This window comes from Aythya ferina, assembly GCF_964211825.1.
Source record: "Aythya ferina genome assembly, chromosome: 2".
NCBI lineage: Eukaryota > Metazoa > Chordata > Aves > Anseriformes > Anatidae > Aythya > Aythya ferina.
In genome coordinates this window covers 1,326,255-1,341,840 of record NC_140297.1, presented here as the reverse complement: position 1 = coordinate 1,341,840, position 15,586 = coordinate 1,326,255, and the positions used below count along the sequence as shown (strand labels likewise).

Here is a 15,586-nt window from a genome sequence, read left to right as displayed (position 1 = left end):
CACAATCAGGCAGAGCTGCTGAGATGAACACCCCAAGGACCTTCAGCACCACGTTACTGCTCTTGTCCTAATAACAAAAGATCGGGAGCCTCAGGACACAGCCTGGGACCTCACCGTAACAGTGTGCAAACTCCAGAACCCTGTTACCATTTCTCTGCATGCTTTATGGCCTCATAGCTTTCCTAGATGCCACAATTTTCAGTTCCACGTTTCAGATACCTCCAGTCAACAGAGAAACTGTCTCCCTGGAATTCTTAAAAGACCTTCAACTCTTCTGCATATTTCTTTCCACATATGTTGAATGCCTGAGGTGGATAATTTAAGGTGTAGATTTGTCCCAGAACTTCCTGCTAGCACCATTACATAATCCTTATCAACTATTAACTCAGGAAAGACTCAGCTTGGGCTTACAATAGCATCTGACTGTGACTGCTCAGTTACAAAACCCACCAGCACACCATTTGGCCAGACAAGCCAGAGCAGCTGATCCAAAAGAGAACACTTCCCTCACCGTGGCATGGGCAACCAGAGGGGTTTGCGCAAGAAGAGTATATTTAACAAAGGCTAATTTAAGACATTGGAGGCCAGTTTTCCCTGGCTTCAGCCCCACGGATTACAGAGAAGGTGTTGGAGTCCTATTTTAAAATGCCTTCTCTAGAGGATTTTTTTCCTATCATGACTGCAGAGAGAAAATATGGAACCCAACCGACGATGACTGAGTTATGACTTTGTCAGCACTCCCTCCAGAATCTTTATCTTGTCATTACAGGGCAAGCTACCTAGAAAAGTCACATCTGTCAAGATAAAATACTAGAGAATATGCTAGAAAATACTGTGTTGATAGGAACAGAAGCTTTCTAAAAGAGAATCCAAAAGGCCTGATGCTGTGATCCCTCCAATAACAGCCCCAGGCAGAGTAAGGAGACTATTGTTTTATATTTAGGCTTTAACTAACTTTGAAACATAACAGCAACAGCTTTTTATACTGCACAAAAGCCTGTAAGAGTTCTTATTTGTGAAGCAAGTCCAATGTACGCTGTAGATGCAGAGATGAATACCAAAAATAATGAATCGAGCCAATGCCTGCTACACTACAACAAATGTCAGGTCGCTTCTGACTTTACAAATGATGACTGCTCACAGCTTCAACAATCTCATTGCTGATGCAAATACAATCACCTTGCGTTTCCTGTCCAGTTGTCAGCAATCATCAGCTGCTTCTGTCCCACGTTAGTATAAAAGTATGCTTTTTTTGTCATATGAAGAAAATCAGCTGCGCTTAACTTTGATACTGACAAAGCAACCGATGGGAAGGAACTTCTGGGTAATTTCAGAATTTCACTCAAAGCTAGATGTTTCCTGAAATATGCAAGTCTGACACCAAATAGAAGACCTTATCCCAGGTCTGAGTGCCTAAATCCCTACCTAGCCTTTTCCTTCTGGTGGCTGTGTAAGTTTAATGTTGCTTCCACACTGCCTCATTGCTCACCAAGGGTAACACAGCAAGACAATGAGCAGATGACACACATACCAGGAGCAAGTTGTTTCTCACCTGTAATTGGCAGCTATGCACAGATAATATCTAAAGATACACATGTGATAAAGGAAGACGTGAAAACAGAAAGAATGTCAGTGCCAAGGCTCTGAGAGCTGCTAGCAAAAGCTCTATATTTAACAGCAGGAGTGGCATTTCTAAATATTATCAGACAGAGGAGACGGCTATCTCACAAGGATTGGTTTTAAAAAAGGACAAATCATCAGGTAGAGTGGTTAAGGGAACACTCAAAAATGAAGCAATGAAGGATGCTGCCAGGGAAGTAGGAAACGAACAAAGAGCAGATGTTCCCTAGCTATGTGAATCAGAGGACAAAGAATGAAGAAAGCTCCTGGCTAAAAAGCTAGGAGATGATCAAAGGCTCTAATCTCACCATTTTTCACCACGCTTGGCCTGTTGTCGGTGTCATTATTCTCACTGAACAAAGAAAGAGAAGGAGGAAAAGCCTTTCTGTCTTTGGAAAGTCAACCAGCCAAGAACTTGTCAACACACAGAAACTTGGAGCTCAAAGGGAAACACATTATAAAAAACAGAAGCAAATTAACATGTGCAAAATGTATTCTTGGTTTTCAAAGTGAGAATATGCCAAACTAATCAGAGTGATCCCTTTTTTTTTTTAATACTTGACTTCTTAGATAAAGAAAGCACAGCAAGTTCTCATCTACTCAGGCCCAATTAGGCTTTTGATTCAGCACCATGCAGAAAACGCTTTAGATCACGGGAAAGACAGAAGTTAGCACAAAAAATGTAATTCAGTGAAGAAATGGGTTAACAGGAAAATGGCCATGGGGCTGCTGAAAGGGCAACCGCTGGTCTTGAAGAAAACAAAGTGGAATTTTTCATGGACAGCTCGGAGAACCAGTATTTATTTTATATTTTTATTGAAAACCTTGGAATAAGATATAGAGACATCTGTCAAGGACAGAAAATAAAGCAACACTGCTAACACAGAAAGGGAACAGAGTATCTGAAATGGATGTTGTAAGGGCTGGGCTAAATTTAATACCGTTTCTATTAACTGTACAAAGTGCAAGGCCGTGTACTTGGGAACTAAAAAAAAAAAATCTGCTATCAGGTAGGAGCTCATCAGCTGGAAATGATAAAAAGAGAGATGGACATGGAGGCATCAATCAATCACCTGACAAATGCTGGTGTGATTGGCCATGAAAAAGGGACTTGCAACCTCCCTGTATTTCAGAAAAGTCATTTCCATGGAAAATGAGGTAAAAAGAGACTTCAGTGAGAATCCTGTGTACAATTCTCATCTCCTGAACAGGGGAGATGCAGTAAGAACAGTGCAGGGAAGAGCAACCAGGCTGACAAAGTGAACACAGAACCATCTTAACAGCGTATGTTGAGAGTTTCCTAAATTTAGTTTAACAAACAAGGATGCAGGGTGGGGAGAATGAGTTTTCCCAGTAAATATCTGGAAGCAGAGGAGAGCTATTTTTGCACGAAGGCTGTGTCAGGACAAAACCAAGCAGGTATGAACTAGTCTTAAACACTGCCAAAAGTGGAAAGTCAGGAGAAGGTTCCTGACCATGCAAAATTGTAGAAGAATAGGCATGGTGGGGCCAAATGAACCTGCTTTAATATAAACCTCACATGCTTATGAAAAGGATTATGTGAAACTGCTACCTGCTATAAAAGGTATAACCTCAGAGGACCATTCCAGACCTCTCTGCCTAAGACTCTGACCGGAGGGTTCCTGACAATTATCAGTAATTAAAGAACAGGCAAGTCCTCTAGCACGAAAGCCAAAGTGCTGTACCTGCAGGAGGGATATGCCACCACTGCTCAGCAGTGACCTCTCATTTTATTTTGAGAATCTGACACACTCAAAGCTAATAATCAGATTTAGGAGGAATAATTTAGAAGACGGGTGTGCACAGCAGCGGGGGGGGTCTGCCTCCTCCACAAATCCTTGACAAACAGTAACTACCTGTCTCTCAGGGCATGGTTTCTGATCTCCTCCACGAGCTGGAAGACGCGGGACAGCGGCGAACGGAACACATCCACGGCGAGGAAGTTCTTCTGCCATGGGGAGACGGTAGCTTTCACAAAGATCTGCTGAATGTAGGCCACAGGAGCACCAACATACTGTGGGGAAAACCAGAGGGAGAATGAAAACACATGGTGAGTGGGAAGCTGCTTAGCAGAATTAGATCACAGCTTGGCAACCTTTCAGGAAGGGGTTTGCCAGACTATATTTTTCTTTCCCAAGTTAAGAGGTGAAACATGGCAGTAGTAACCTAAGGAGAACAAAAAGAGTCTGTTTCTCACAGAGGCAAACTGCCACTGACCATTCTGTCATCGGTATATTGTGCTTCTGTGTGAGGCAGAGGCTCCCAGATCCTGCTGAATTTGGAAGGAAAGGCAGCAGTGGGGACTCGCTGCCTCTCACAGATGCCTCTCCCACACGGTGGTTCCCCCAACCTGTGCTGATCCTGCTGCGTGCCATTTAATTCTTCCTGGTCTGTGTGCCCAGGCTGCTGTCCCCTGCTCTAGGGGCTGCAGTGCTGGCAGAATTTTGGGCTCAATTAGCAGCACTAGGCAAGGAAGCAGGAGATTTAATCAGCCAGCATCAACCTGAGATAACAGCATAAAGCAAAAAGCTTCTCGGTTAAATGATATCAATCACAATGAGAAGAGCACACGTGGGGAGAGTGGAGAGCTGGAGGCATCAAAAACATCAAGCCAACAGCCAATTTCCACTTCACAGAGACCCTGGAATGAAAAGGAACAATGCAGGCTACAAAGGATCATTTTACAATTGGTTCCTGATGTCTTGGACCTGTTCTCAGCCTTCCTGGAAAGCATCAGGGCTCCATCCTGTTCATGCAAAAGAAATATTAATTCCTTACCCTTGAACATTTGGGTGTGAGTCCAGCTTACCTGCATGATAGGTACCAGTCAAGTGGTTGCTGCTCTAGGGAGACTGCATGCCTTCAGTTGGCATTAGGAAACTGGGGCCTGTTATCCCAGAACCCTTCATTAAATGTATTTAAAACCTAATAACGCTTCATAAAATCTACTGCTTGCCTTAGGACAAGGTTATCTGCGTTAATCCTTGAAAAACGGGCCCTTAAATTGCATTTCACAGCTTTCGTGGAATGGTTTGGGTTGGAAGGGACCTTAAAGATGATCTAATTCCAAACCCCTGCCATGCCCAGGGCCCCCTGTCCCCAGCCCCATCCAGCCTGGCCTTGGGCACTGGGGGCAGCCTGCGCCAGCCCTCACCGCCCTCACTGTGAAAGATTTTGACTATCTAACCTAAATCTGCCCTCTTTTACCTTAAAACCATCACCCCGTGTCCTATCCCTACACCCCCTGCCCAAGCTTCCCTCCCAGCCCTCCTGCAGGCCCCAAAGGCCGCTGTGAGGTCTCCCCGGGGCCTTCTCCTCTCCAGGCTGAGCAACCCCAACCCCTCAGCCTCTCCTCCCAGCAGAGCTGCTCCAGCTCCTTCATTTTCACGCCCACACCGAAGCCGTACCCAGTCAGGGCGCTCGCCGAGGTCTCCTTGCTGCGAGACGGGGTCTGGAGAGGGTGGAAAATAATCCTTCACCGGGGTGCTGTACTCCACGGGCCCCGTTCCAGGTAATGGCAGCTTAAGCAGCGGGTAGCTACGGTGAAGACAGAAGTGAGAAACATCTGGCTTGGTTTTTTATTTTTATTTTTTAACCAGTTCTCCTTGCAGGAACGCACCTAAATTATTAATTATCACCCAAAAGGTAGTGCTACAGCACAGCCATGGCTCAGCGATTCCCCAGCCTGCACAGAAATGAGATGAGGACTGTACTTAAGTGGCCACTTTCCTACCCAAACCCCATCCTAATCACCTGCTTTTCCTCATTAAAACCTGAAACGTTTCCAGTATTTGTCACTACCTTCATTTCACCAGCAGCAAGCAGCCACCAAAGCAGCTCTGTGATATTTATCTTCCTTGGCCCCTACGACCTGCGGGTCACCGCAGCAGCTATTGCACAACGAATGCACGAAACTAGCTCAAAACTGTGGTTTTGGGGAGTTTAGGATACCGGTGTCAGCTCCAGGGGGTCTCTAAAGTCACTAAAAGCATGTCAGGAAAAAGCAAGATTGCTGTTACACGGGCAGTGCCCAGAGAGTTGGAAGGGGAAGGGATGAAACAGAGCGGAGATCCCAGCTCCACGCCAACCCTGATACCAGACAGACTGCATTAACAAAGACTTTTAAGGTTAAAACTGCTAAAATTATCTGTTGTAAACCTTTAACTTCTCCTTAGAAGAATTCTTAATGAATTAATGAGTAAAAGGGATTGAATTGCACAGAATCAGGGAACACTCTGGAAGTGGGAGAAAGGGGGGTACTTAATCCCCACCAGAAGAATCCTTATTAGTTTGTGATTTTTATTGTTTTTCTTAGTTATTATTTCTTAATTATTATAGGGGTATATATATATGTATAGAAACGATGTATTTTATTTTAGCAATACCTATTCTCAATGGATTAGTGGTAGGATGGAGGGAAAAATCAGCATTTCCAATGACTGCAGAACATCTCTCGAGTTTTATCTTGAAATAATTGTTGGATTTGCACCCAGATGCCTGGAAAGACTGAAGAGGCCTTGTCCCTGATTGCTGTTTCCAGCAGCAACTGTGTCTGGATCCTCTAAATTTCTAAAAATGACAGATCAAGCACAGTCCTGGGAAGGAACAGATTTTGAAGCTGAGCTCCCTGCACATAATCCTGGCTACAATTTACTCTGTTATCAAAGGTGCCTTTTAAATAATGCTAGAAACTCAGGGGGCAACAGTACTGACCCTGGGTGTGGAAATAGCCATGAAGTAGGGAATAATCTGTACTGTACTGAATATGGTAGCCACGGGAATGCTGATATACATAACACACACCAGGTACAAGATGAGAATCCTGTAACCAGACAGCCTGTCCCAAATGGCAAGGGGTGGCACTGGCTATAGAAATACAATAAAGCCAGGAAAAAGCGGACCCTAGGATGGAAAGGAGCTTAAACCATGGAGGTGATAATTCCAGATTTAACTATTATTGAAGACCCACAAAGCCAAAGCCCCCTTGAGACCACACGCAGAATTAAGTGGACCCCAGATAATCCTTTAGTAAAATTCTCTAGCTTTTTACAGTTTTGCAAGGTGGTTTTTACCTTGGTTAATGGTGAGCAAATTAGAAAAAGCTATTGTAAATATGTTGAAGAACTGGAAAATAAGCTTGGTAAGTTTGCAAAAATAGTACTCTAGAATCAAATAGTGTTAGATTTATTAATAACCTCCTAAGGAGGAGTGTGCACTGTAATTAATACCAGTTGCTGTATATATGTAGATCAAATGGGATGAATTTGACTGACCTCAAAATATTTGGGGAAAAAAAACAAAACACAACAAGATCCTGCATAGAGTAGCTCAAGGTGACACTTCCTGGGGATTTAGAAACATTTGCGAGAAAGTAATTTCGTGACTACCTGAATAGAAATGGCTCAAACAACTATTTGTTGGTATTGTAATAAAAATGACACTGATTATCTGTCATTCCCCGTGACATCCGAAGAAGAGTATTGCACCTTCATGTTGGAAAAAATCAAAAATGTAGTAGGAGAAGAGGTGCAAAACCAACAGTAGGAGTAAGAAAAGAAGTGGGGGGAATTGTGAGAAATTAAGTTGTGTTTTTGCAGTAGAGAATTACTTTTCTGTAGTCCAAGGTAGCTGTGTAGCCATAATAAGGAGAAATGCTCAGTAGGTAAGCGGGCAGTAGAAGGCCTCTCTGTTCCAAAATAAGGTGGAAGCTTGAGAAAAAAGAGGATGAGCAGTGTGAGTATGGTAAAACAAAGATCACAGGTTCTTAAAACATAAGGAAGGAGGAAAAAAAAAAGGAAAAAAGGAGAAATTAAAAGGTTGAAGAAAAATATATTGTACGTATATGGTATAGAGGAGTGTTGAGTAGCTTGTGAACCTGTGGTACTCAGCCAGTGAAATGGGGGATGATCAGGTGTTGGGTAACAGGGAATAAAAGGTTATGCTGTGTTTATTAAAATGTGCTCCTAATTGGCAGGATGCTGCCATTGCTACCACGAATCAAACAGCTTCACAGAAGGTTCTCTCTGAAGACAATGATTTGGGATTTTTCTCACAGCTATCAGGGCTCCCTTTGTCTGGCGGAGCTGTCAGCGTGGCCGAGCTTTCCTGGCAATAAACACCAAGGCCTTGGCACCGTTTTCCTGCAGGACTCTGCTGTGTCAGGGATTAGCCCCAACCATCCTACAGGCGAGGTTTGGGGCCGAACAACAAAAGCTGGAAAAGAAGATTGGAAGGGGGAGCAAGGCTCGTTAGGTGTGCTCTGTTGTTAGCCTGACAAAAACGCATCTTATGATTGTTATTTCACTGTGCACTGGGAAGGAAGAGGAAAATAAAGGGGCTGCTGGCAGCAAAACCTGGGGAGAGGCACACAGCGAGCATCCTGCACACAGCTAAAATTAAGAAATAAAGAAATCGAAGTGTGATAAGCAAAGCTGAACGAAGAGGTGACCAGCAGAATGATCTGGAGACTAAATAATTTTGATGCTTATGCCTGAAAAAGGGGCACAAGATCTCAAAAAGGGGCACGAGGAAAACACTTGGGATTCAGAGAACCTAGAAGTGCATTTCTCTGTGTAACCCCTGTAAATTTTAGGGGCTCAGAAGGACAATTCCTTATATTCCTTATTCCTCTGGCAGGTGCTGGATGGATGCAGGACGTGCTGGGTGGACGCAGGAGGTGCAGAGGTTCCCTCACCTGGATTATGAGCAGCAACATCACCCTGCTGGGATCAGGGAGCACTTGCAGGAGCTGCTGGCAGGGCTGTGGAAGCAGCAGGAACAGCCGGGAGAGATCAGCAGCCTCCCTCCCCACAGCTGCCTGCAGAACACCAACCTGGCCACCACCACTGATGCTCTGGCAGCGGTGGGCACGTCCCGTCAAGCAGTGCTGGATTCTGATGTGCCCTTTCTGTGCTCGAGGCCACGAAGGAAGGCTTTCATGTGCTAGCTTACACGCCATGGGAACAGAAAAAAGAGCATTCTGTATTTTAAGAAGTAGCCTCTGGAAGTGGCTCGCAGTTGCTCCACGTTGGTTCTCTGCTAGTGGTGTATTTACAGCTCGATAAATGCATTTTTAGCAACAGAAATGGTTGTTGCTTGGAGTGGAGGAGGGTGTCGCTGACTTCTCTCATGAAGTTTCCTCCTGCTGTGTACCTGCTGCTCCTGAACCTCGGCTTTTGCTGCGTGAAGCTGGGAAGGAAGCGAGTTCATCCAACCCCTGGCAGCTCGTACACGGCTTCCAGAAGCGTCAGAGGCATCCAAAAATCACAGAAGCATAAAATGTAACCGATGAGAGACTGCCTGACTGCTGCTAATACAAAGGTTTGTTGAGAATCGTGGTTTTTTTTCTGTTGTAAAAGTTATTTAACAAAAAAAGTTCCGTTCAGGGGCAGAAGCCAACCACTCCCATCCTGATGTGCAAGTCACCTCCCAAAACACCGGGCACAGCAGCTCCTAACTCCTCTGGCTATTTCTGCACAACCAAGGGACACGTTCGTTTTGGTTGGATTTTTTTTCACCTTAGGATTTTCAAATTTGTCCAAAAAAAAAAAAAAAATCCAAAGCACACGCGAACGCAATAAAGGAAAGATGAAGCAGCATTTCTTGGAAGGATCAAGGGCTGTAAAACGAGGGGAAGAACAGAAGGGACATTTCTGATGGCAAAAAGCCCCCCGAGACATCTGTGCACTGCGAAGGATCCCATCCTGCTGCAGCTCCCAGGGGAACCCTTACTCCAGCACCCTCGTAGGCTGGTGCTGTGTCAGCCTGTCAGCATCCAAATCACATCCAGCACCTCCCCACAACTCCTTTCTTCAAATTATGAATATGGAACAGGAGTGGTGCTGTGAGAAGAGACCCGTATGCTGCTCCCAGTGCGTGTTTTTAATCCAACAGGGGAGGAATTAGGCAGCAACCAACCCTGCAGGTTATTCAGGCTGCCTCCCCCTGCATGATGCAGGACGGCACCATGTTTTCTCTCCCCAGCTTAAAAGTTTCTGCAGGCACATCCATGGGATCCTTGCTCTTCCTTGATATGTCCAGGACATGTGGACACCAAAAGCTGCCTCCTCTTGAGCCAGCTGCGATGGAAATTAATGTTCTCAGTAAGCAAAGGGGGCAGATATTTACTTGTATCACAGTGATGGTTGAGGATTTGGGTTTACGTAGGGTTTTGATAACGTCTGGTGAAAGAAAAAGCAAGGCACAGGTTCTGGTATACACTCACTGTAAATGTTTGGGTGAGATGTTAAAATAGTTCTTGAATTTAGTTAGCCTTAGGTGGGATATCAGCTGATTTAGTCAAAGATACCTGGGACAGCAAATGAAAAAAGTGAAAAAAAATAGCAAGAAACTCACTAGACCTGCTGTTTTGGACATCAAATGTTAGAGCATCTTTAGATGATACTTTAAAAAATATTTAAAACTTTATTTTAAAAACGTATCTCATAAAGAGATACTTTAAAAAAATGGCAAATAAAAATACCAAGAGCTAATACTAGGTTGTCAGAAGCATCCTGGCTCCCCACAGCCACTGAACAGGGACAGGGAGCTGGGACAAGCCTGGGTCCTCTCCATGTGCACGTCCCACCGTGTGAGAGCTGCTCCAGGTGAATTACAGGACGGCGATTTTTAGCCTCCAGGTTTGCTTCTCCTCGCATTTCTCTCCGTTAGGGATTTTTTTCCACCATCAGGGGAAGAGGTGAACACCGGAGGGGAAAGTTTAGAGACAGGAGAGGGAAAAAAAAGAAGATCCGAAAGAGGCCAGAGGGAAATTCAAGGAGAAGGGCTGGTTTTGAGGAGGGCTCTTTGTAGCTGCTCGTGTCACAGCGCGCCCTGACGCCCCTCCTCGAATCCCAAAGGGGAGAAAAACAAATTATCTGCAAGTCAGCAGCGCTGGATTCAAGCAAGAGCAGCTCGCAGTTACCAAGCACGAGGTGGGTTCGGGCAAAAAATGTTCATCCAGCTACTTTACATATTTCCAAGACAGCTTCCAGGGCCAAGATGGAGACCTGCCAGGTCAGCCCGAGGCAGCTGGCAGCGCGACAGGACCGCAAGCCCTACAATTGCATATTCCTCCTTCACAGAATCCAAGCGGAGATCGCCGCCCCCAAAAAGACTTCTGCTGGTGAACATGAAGGAGAGGGGAGCTGCCAGGTCTTAGATAACAGGGAGGGCGGAGATGCAGGGCCCTAAAATAGCTACCGCCTCCACCTCGTGTGCTGCAGAACAAGATTTTTACCGTTTCAGCCCCAAACCAAGCAGCACCAAGACCTGAAATCCTGTCGCTGATGAGAAATCTGATGTTTGACAAAAATGGGTCCTGCCAATGGGTATTGGGGAGCAGATATTTGGCAGCAACAGGTCCCTCTTCAGCCTCACGAAGCGCCCAGGCAATACCTGCTGCTGGATAAATTGTGTTTGTTCAGCGCTGCCTCCCACTGACAGGGCCCTACGAGGTCTGAGCAGCGCACGTACAGCTTCTCCCTGCCCTGTGCTGCCAGTCTGCTTTCTCAGGGCGAGGTCTGGCCACACAGAAGTTGCTCCTCGTTTCATCATGCGCTCCCAGGGGCGGCTGTGCTCCCTGGGGAGGTGGAACACGAAGAAGCTGTGGGCAACGCAGCTCCACGGGCTGCCACGAGCCTGTAAGACAGCAAAATGCTTTCAGAAGGGGGTGTACACGTGGCTGTGTGTGCAGATTGCAGCCAGGATGCTGCTGGAGATGTGCAGGGAGCAGCCCCCAGCCCCTCTTGGGGCTGGGCACCAGCTCTGGGGGCTGCTGGAGCAGGGCTGGGACCAGAGGGACCCAGGGGGGGGCCTCCAGCCTCGGCCACTCCATGGCTCTGTGCTTGTGTAATCGTGGGCCAGGTGGTTTATTCCGGCTTTTAGGAGTTAGCTGAACATCTGAACATGAAGACAGGCTTGGTTTACTGATGTGTTGTGGAAAAAAACGAGAACAGTTGAGCTGATTTCTTCTGTAGCAGGATTTTACCGGCTCGCCTGGATTCTGGGAGCACGCAGGTGCAGACAAAGACAGTTCCACCTCTCTCCCTTTCAAGATTTCGGGATGCAGGCCCCACCCTTGACTTCAGCAATATGCTGTATCTTAGATGTGGTTATCTGGCTGAATAAATACGTGTAAGGAGGAACAATACAGAGTGTTTCCCTTGTACTCTGCCACCTTCTCTTTTTTCCACGCGCTTCGGGGACAGGGAGCGACGTTCCCAACAAGTTGTCACAGCTCCTTCCTTGTTGATAACCGCCGGGATAAAACCCACTGGAGTGGTTTCGTCCTGCAGCAGCCAGCAGCAGGCACCAGGGCAGAGCAGGAGGACGTGGCAAGCACGCAGTGAATGAAACACTCACCGCACGACAAGTGCGAGACAGCTTCAGCCTGAAGCGAGGTCGTGCAGTAGCTAACAATGCACCCTCCGGATCAGTTCCTAAAATACTTCTGAAGTTTCCTGCTAGTCGGCGAGGTGACTGCTGGCCAACGCCATTTTCCTGTTGTTGTGAGCCATTTCACACAATCTGCCGGGCTGATTAAGAAATTACAGTCCTGCCTTTGGCCTGGGCACCCCGCCCCTCCAAAATAGTAAAATTTCACTGAATCTCATGAAAATACTTACTCAGAAGGATTCTAGTGCAGGGGCAAACTGAAAAGCGACTGAATATTTTGCTCTGGGTTTCTACTGTTGTAATTTCTATCCTTGTGTCAGGGAGTGAGCTTTCAGCAGCTCTAGCTGTGCTAGCCACAGGGCTAACAACTGCACGCAGCCACACGCCACAAATATCAGATTATTCCAGGCAGAGACCTCTCAGACTCGTGCTTATGAGCACCTCACTGAGCTGAGCACGCGTTCTAGCACAAGTCGAGGAGCCCAAAATATAATGCAGCTGCTAACTGATAGCATGGCTTTGTTGTAACTGGAGAAAAGTTTTATTTCTTGTTTTAGATGCAGGCACAATCTGTGGACTGCAACCGCAAAGCCACCAGCAAACAGGAGTCGCTCTCCGATCGCTCTGTGGTCCTTGCAGCACAGCTTCCTCTTTCCGTCTGAGAGCACAGAAGATGGCTCATCAGGAAGGAAACGTGGCTGGGGGGAGCATTTAAAACACCTTGAGAAATCAGCACAGCTCTGGCTGTGGAGAAAACTGACAGGGAGCTGAAAGCAGCTCCCGTTGATCATTTGCTTTCTGCAGCTACTTCATAAACTTGTGCCTGTCCGCAGATATCCTGCAAGAGCTCGGCCTCACCACGCTGAAATGCTCGGCTGTTTTAGGGCTGCACCCTGAAGAGTTTGGGTCTCAGTGCTGCTGCTTCCCGAGCCTGAATGAACACCCAGTTCACACCAGTTCACACCAGTTAAGGCAGGGCAGCACGGAACAGGAACTGAAACATCCCCAAAAGGTGTTTCTAGAGAAGGATAACTTTAAGCACGCTGCACTTCCAGTTTTTATCAAGGCTCTTTCCCTCTCACAGGGTGTCATGGTATTTTTTAAACCCTGTCCCTCCCAGGGCCATTTTTTGCCCCCTTTTTTTATTTAATTGAGTTACTGAAACTTATTAAAGAAAACACACACTATTGACTATGCTTGATGTCTTCAGCAAGCTTCTGCAGTCTAAAGGTAGCCAATAATTACAAAATCCTTGGCTACCAGCGCTGAGCAAAGCAGATACTTGCACAAATACACAATTACAAGCAGCTAACCTGCCAAAAAAAACTCGGTTTGAAGCTTCAGGAGCTTGGTGCAAGACACCTTGATTCAAATTGTTCTGGACACAGTACCAGAAAGACAGGATGCATGCGAGTTCTGGCCAGGACAGATGCTAGCAATCCTACCTCAGACCTCCTCCTGTCAGGGAAATCCGGAATTTAGGAGGGACATTAAGAAGCAGTTTTTATTTTGATCCCTCCCAACCTGCAGCATGTGTATGGATAAATGGATAAACGTTTTACACTGAAGCAGTCATCTCAAATTCCTGCATTTACCCCCAGGAACAGCACCTGAAAGGTAACTGAAAATAGGAGGCTAATGGCACTGGGAGCTCTGAAGAGGCAAAAAGCAAGCAAGAGAGCTGAGGCGTGGTGGTTAGGGGCTCGTGGTGGAACTCCGTGCTGGATGGCAGCCCTGACACCTGAAATCTGCATCCAGCAGAGCTGAAGGCAACAGTTAATAACTTGCAATCATATCAAATGATAAGCAGAACAAAGAATCCGCTCGCTTCAACCTTGTAAAAGTTTCATCTTTCTGCCCAACAAAAGAACTGGAAATAAAACTTTATCATTAAGAGTTGAAAGAAATCGTGCAAAGCAGTGCAAAACGGGAAAAGCACTGGCTCCGTGCTGTGCCCCTGCTGCTGCTCACAACCTGCAGGAGCCGTAGGCACGAGAAGTGATCCCATGGGTTTTCAGAGCACAGAAACAAATCTCCTCAACAGCCTTTTTACGTTTGATGTGTTGAAGTCTGTCTTACCCTCAGCAACGCTCAAAGAAAAACTGTCCTGTAGCAGCACAGGTGGAGCCCTTCTAAAAGCAGATCTCACCACACACGGCTTGTTTTGACCACAGGAGAGGAGATCCTTAAGACTTAAAACCACACAGACTGAACCTGCGTGCGTCTCGGCACAGACCTGAGCAGCAAAGTTGTCACAGCCCCAGTCGGTGTTTCCATTGCCTCACTGGAAAGGATTAAGGGGAACGTAACGTTTCGGATTGTCAAAATATATTCAGCCACAGCTCACATTCAAACCTCAGTCCCCGAGGAAAGTCGAGAATTCACAAGAACAAACAAGACATTCATGCCAAGGCAAGGGCTGAACAGTACAAGCTTCGGGGAGAACCAAATATGCAAGTACGGAGAGAAAAAACAACTTATTTTCTCCCCATTTTCAATTTATGATTTTGATGTCTTCCACCAGATGTTTGGGGATCACTTTTACTTACTGATTTGCTGATTAGTTTTTGATTTGCTGATTATTTTTTTTTTTATTTACTTATTAAACCACATGGAGATACTTAATTCCCTGTCTTTTCTTTTGTCCCACATAAAAGGATGACAAAAATCTACATTTAAGGAAAAAAAAAATAAAGGAAAAAGGACTTCTGGGATAGCCCACAAGACAGGGGAACCTGAGCATGTTCCTTGCATGGCTGTGTGATGTCTCCCACCAGGTGTTTGGAGATCACTTTTACTTACTGATTGACTAATTAGTGTTTACTATTTACTTATTAAACCACATGAAGATACTTAATGCCCTGTCTTTTCTTTTGTCCCACACAAAATGATGACAAAAATCTACATTTAAGGAAAAAAAATAAAGGAAAAAGGACTTCTGGGAGAGCCCACAAGACCAGGGGAACCCGAGCACTGCTGTGAGAGCCCCCAGAGCAGCCCAGCTGCCCAGGACAGGCAGAATTTGGTGACTTACCAGCAGGCCAAAATACAGAGCCCCGTGAAGAGGATGATGGGGATGGGGTAGGAGGCGCAGAGCAGCCCGTGGCTGTAGAAGGCCCGCGATATCCTCTCGCGCAGCTTTTCAGTCAGGGTCATCCTCAGCGGCCGTCACCTCGCTGCCATCCCGGGGTACAGCAGGGCGTCGGGCAGCTCCAGCATGTGCAGGGCTTCGGGGGCACCCTGTCCACCTAGAAATCAGGAGGAAAGCTCAGGAGGGAGAAAAAGAAATGAGAGCGAACGCCGCCGGCTTGCTGAGCCACCAACTTACTTTTTTTTCCTGGAGTTCAAACCCAAAGTTTTGTGTTTTTATCCGAGAGGAATGCCATTCGTGACTGCTCCAGGTAACTCATACAAGACCTAAATTTAGGCAGCCCCACATTTTGAGCTCCTCACCATCACCGTCCTGAAGGGACAGCACACGGGATGAGGAAGCAACCCCAAGCACAACCATCACACTTTTAATTTCAGGTGAAATTCTATTTCATGCCCA

The 15,586-nt window shown here is 46.2% G+C and overlaps 1 protein-coding gene across 2 annotated transcripts in view; it reads right to left on the bottom strand.

The window, feature by feature from the left end:
• Positions 1 to 15,586, bottom strand: part of SCAP (SREBF chaperone) — a 46,974-nt gene that overhangs the window by 20,555 nt on the left and 10,833 nt on the right. For both annotated transcript variants that reach the window (XM_084509152.1, XM_084509151.1), the window contains exons 3-5: positions 15,071 to 15,284; positions 5,049 to 5,178; positions 3,498 to 3,655 (exon numbers count right to left, since the gene is read on the bottom strand). In XM_084509152.1, coding sequence (XP_084365278.1) covers positions 3,498 to 3,655; positions 5,049 to 5,178; positions 15,071 to 15,192 — 410 coding nt within the window. In that variant the 5' untranslated portion in view covers positions 15,193 to 15,284. The remainder of the gene's footprint in view (positions 1 to 3,497; positions 3,656 to 5,048; positions 5,179 to 15,070; positions 15,285 to 15,586) is intronic.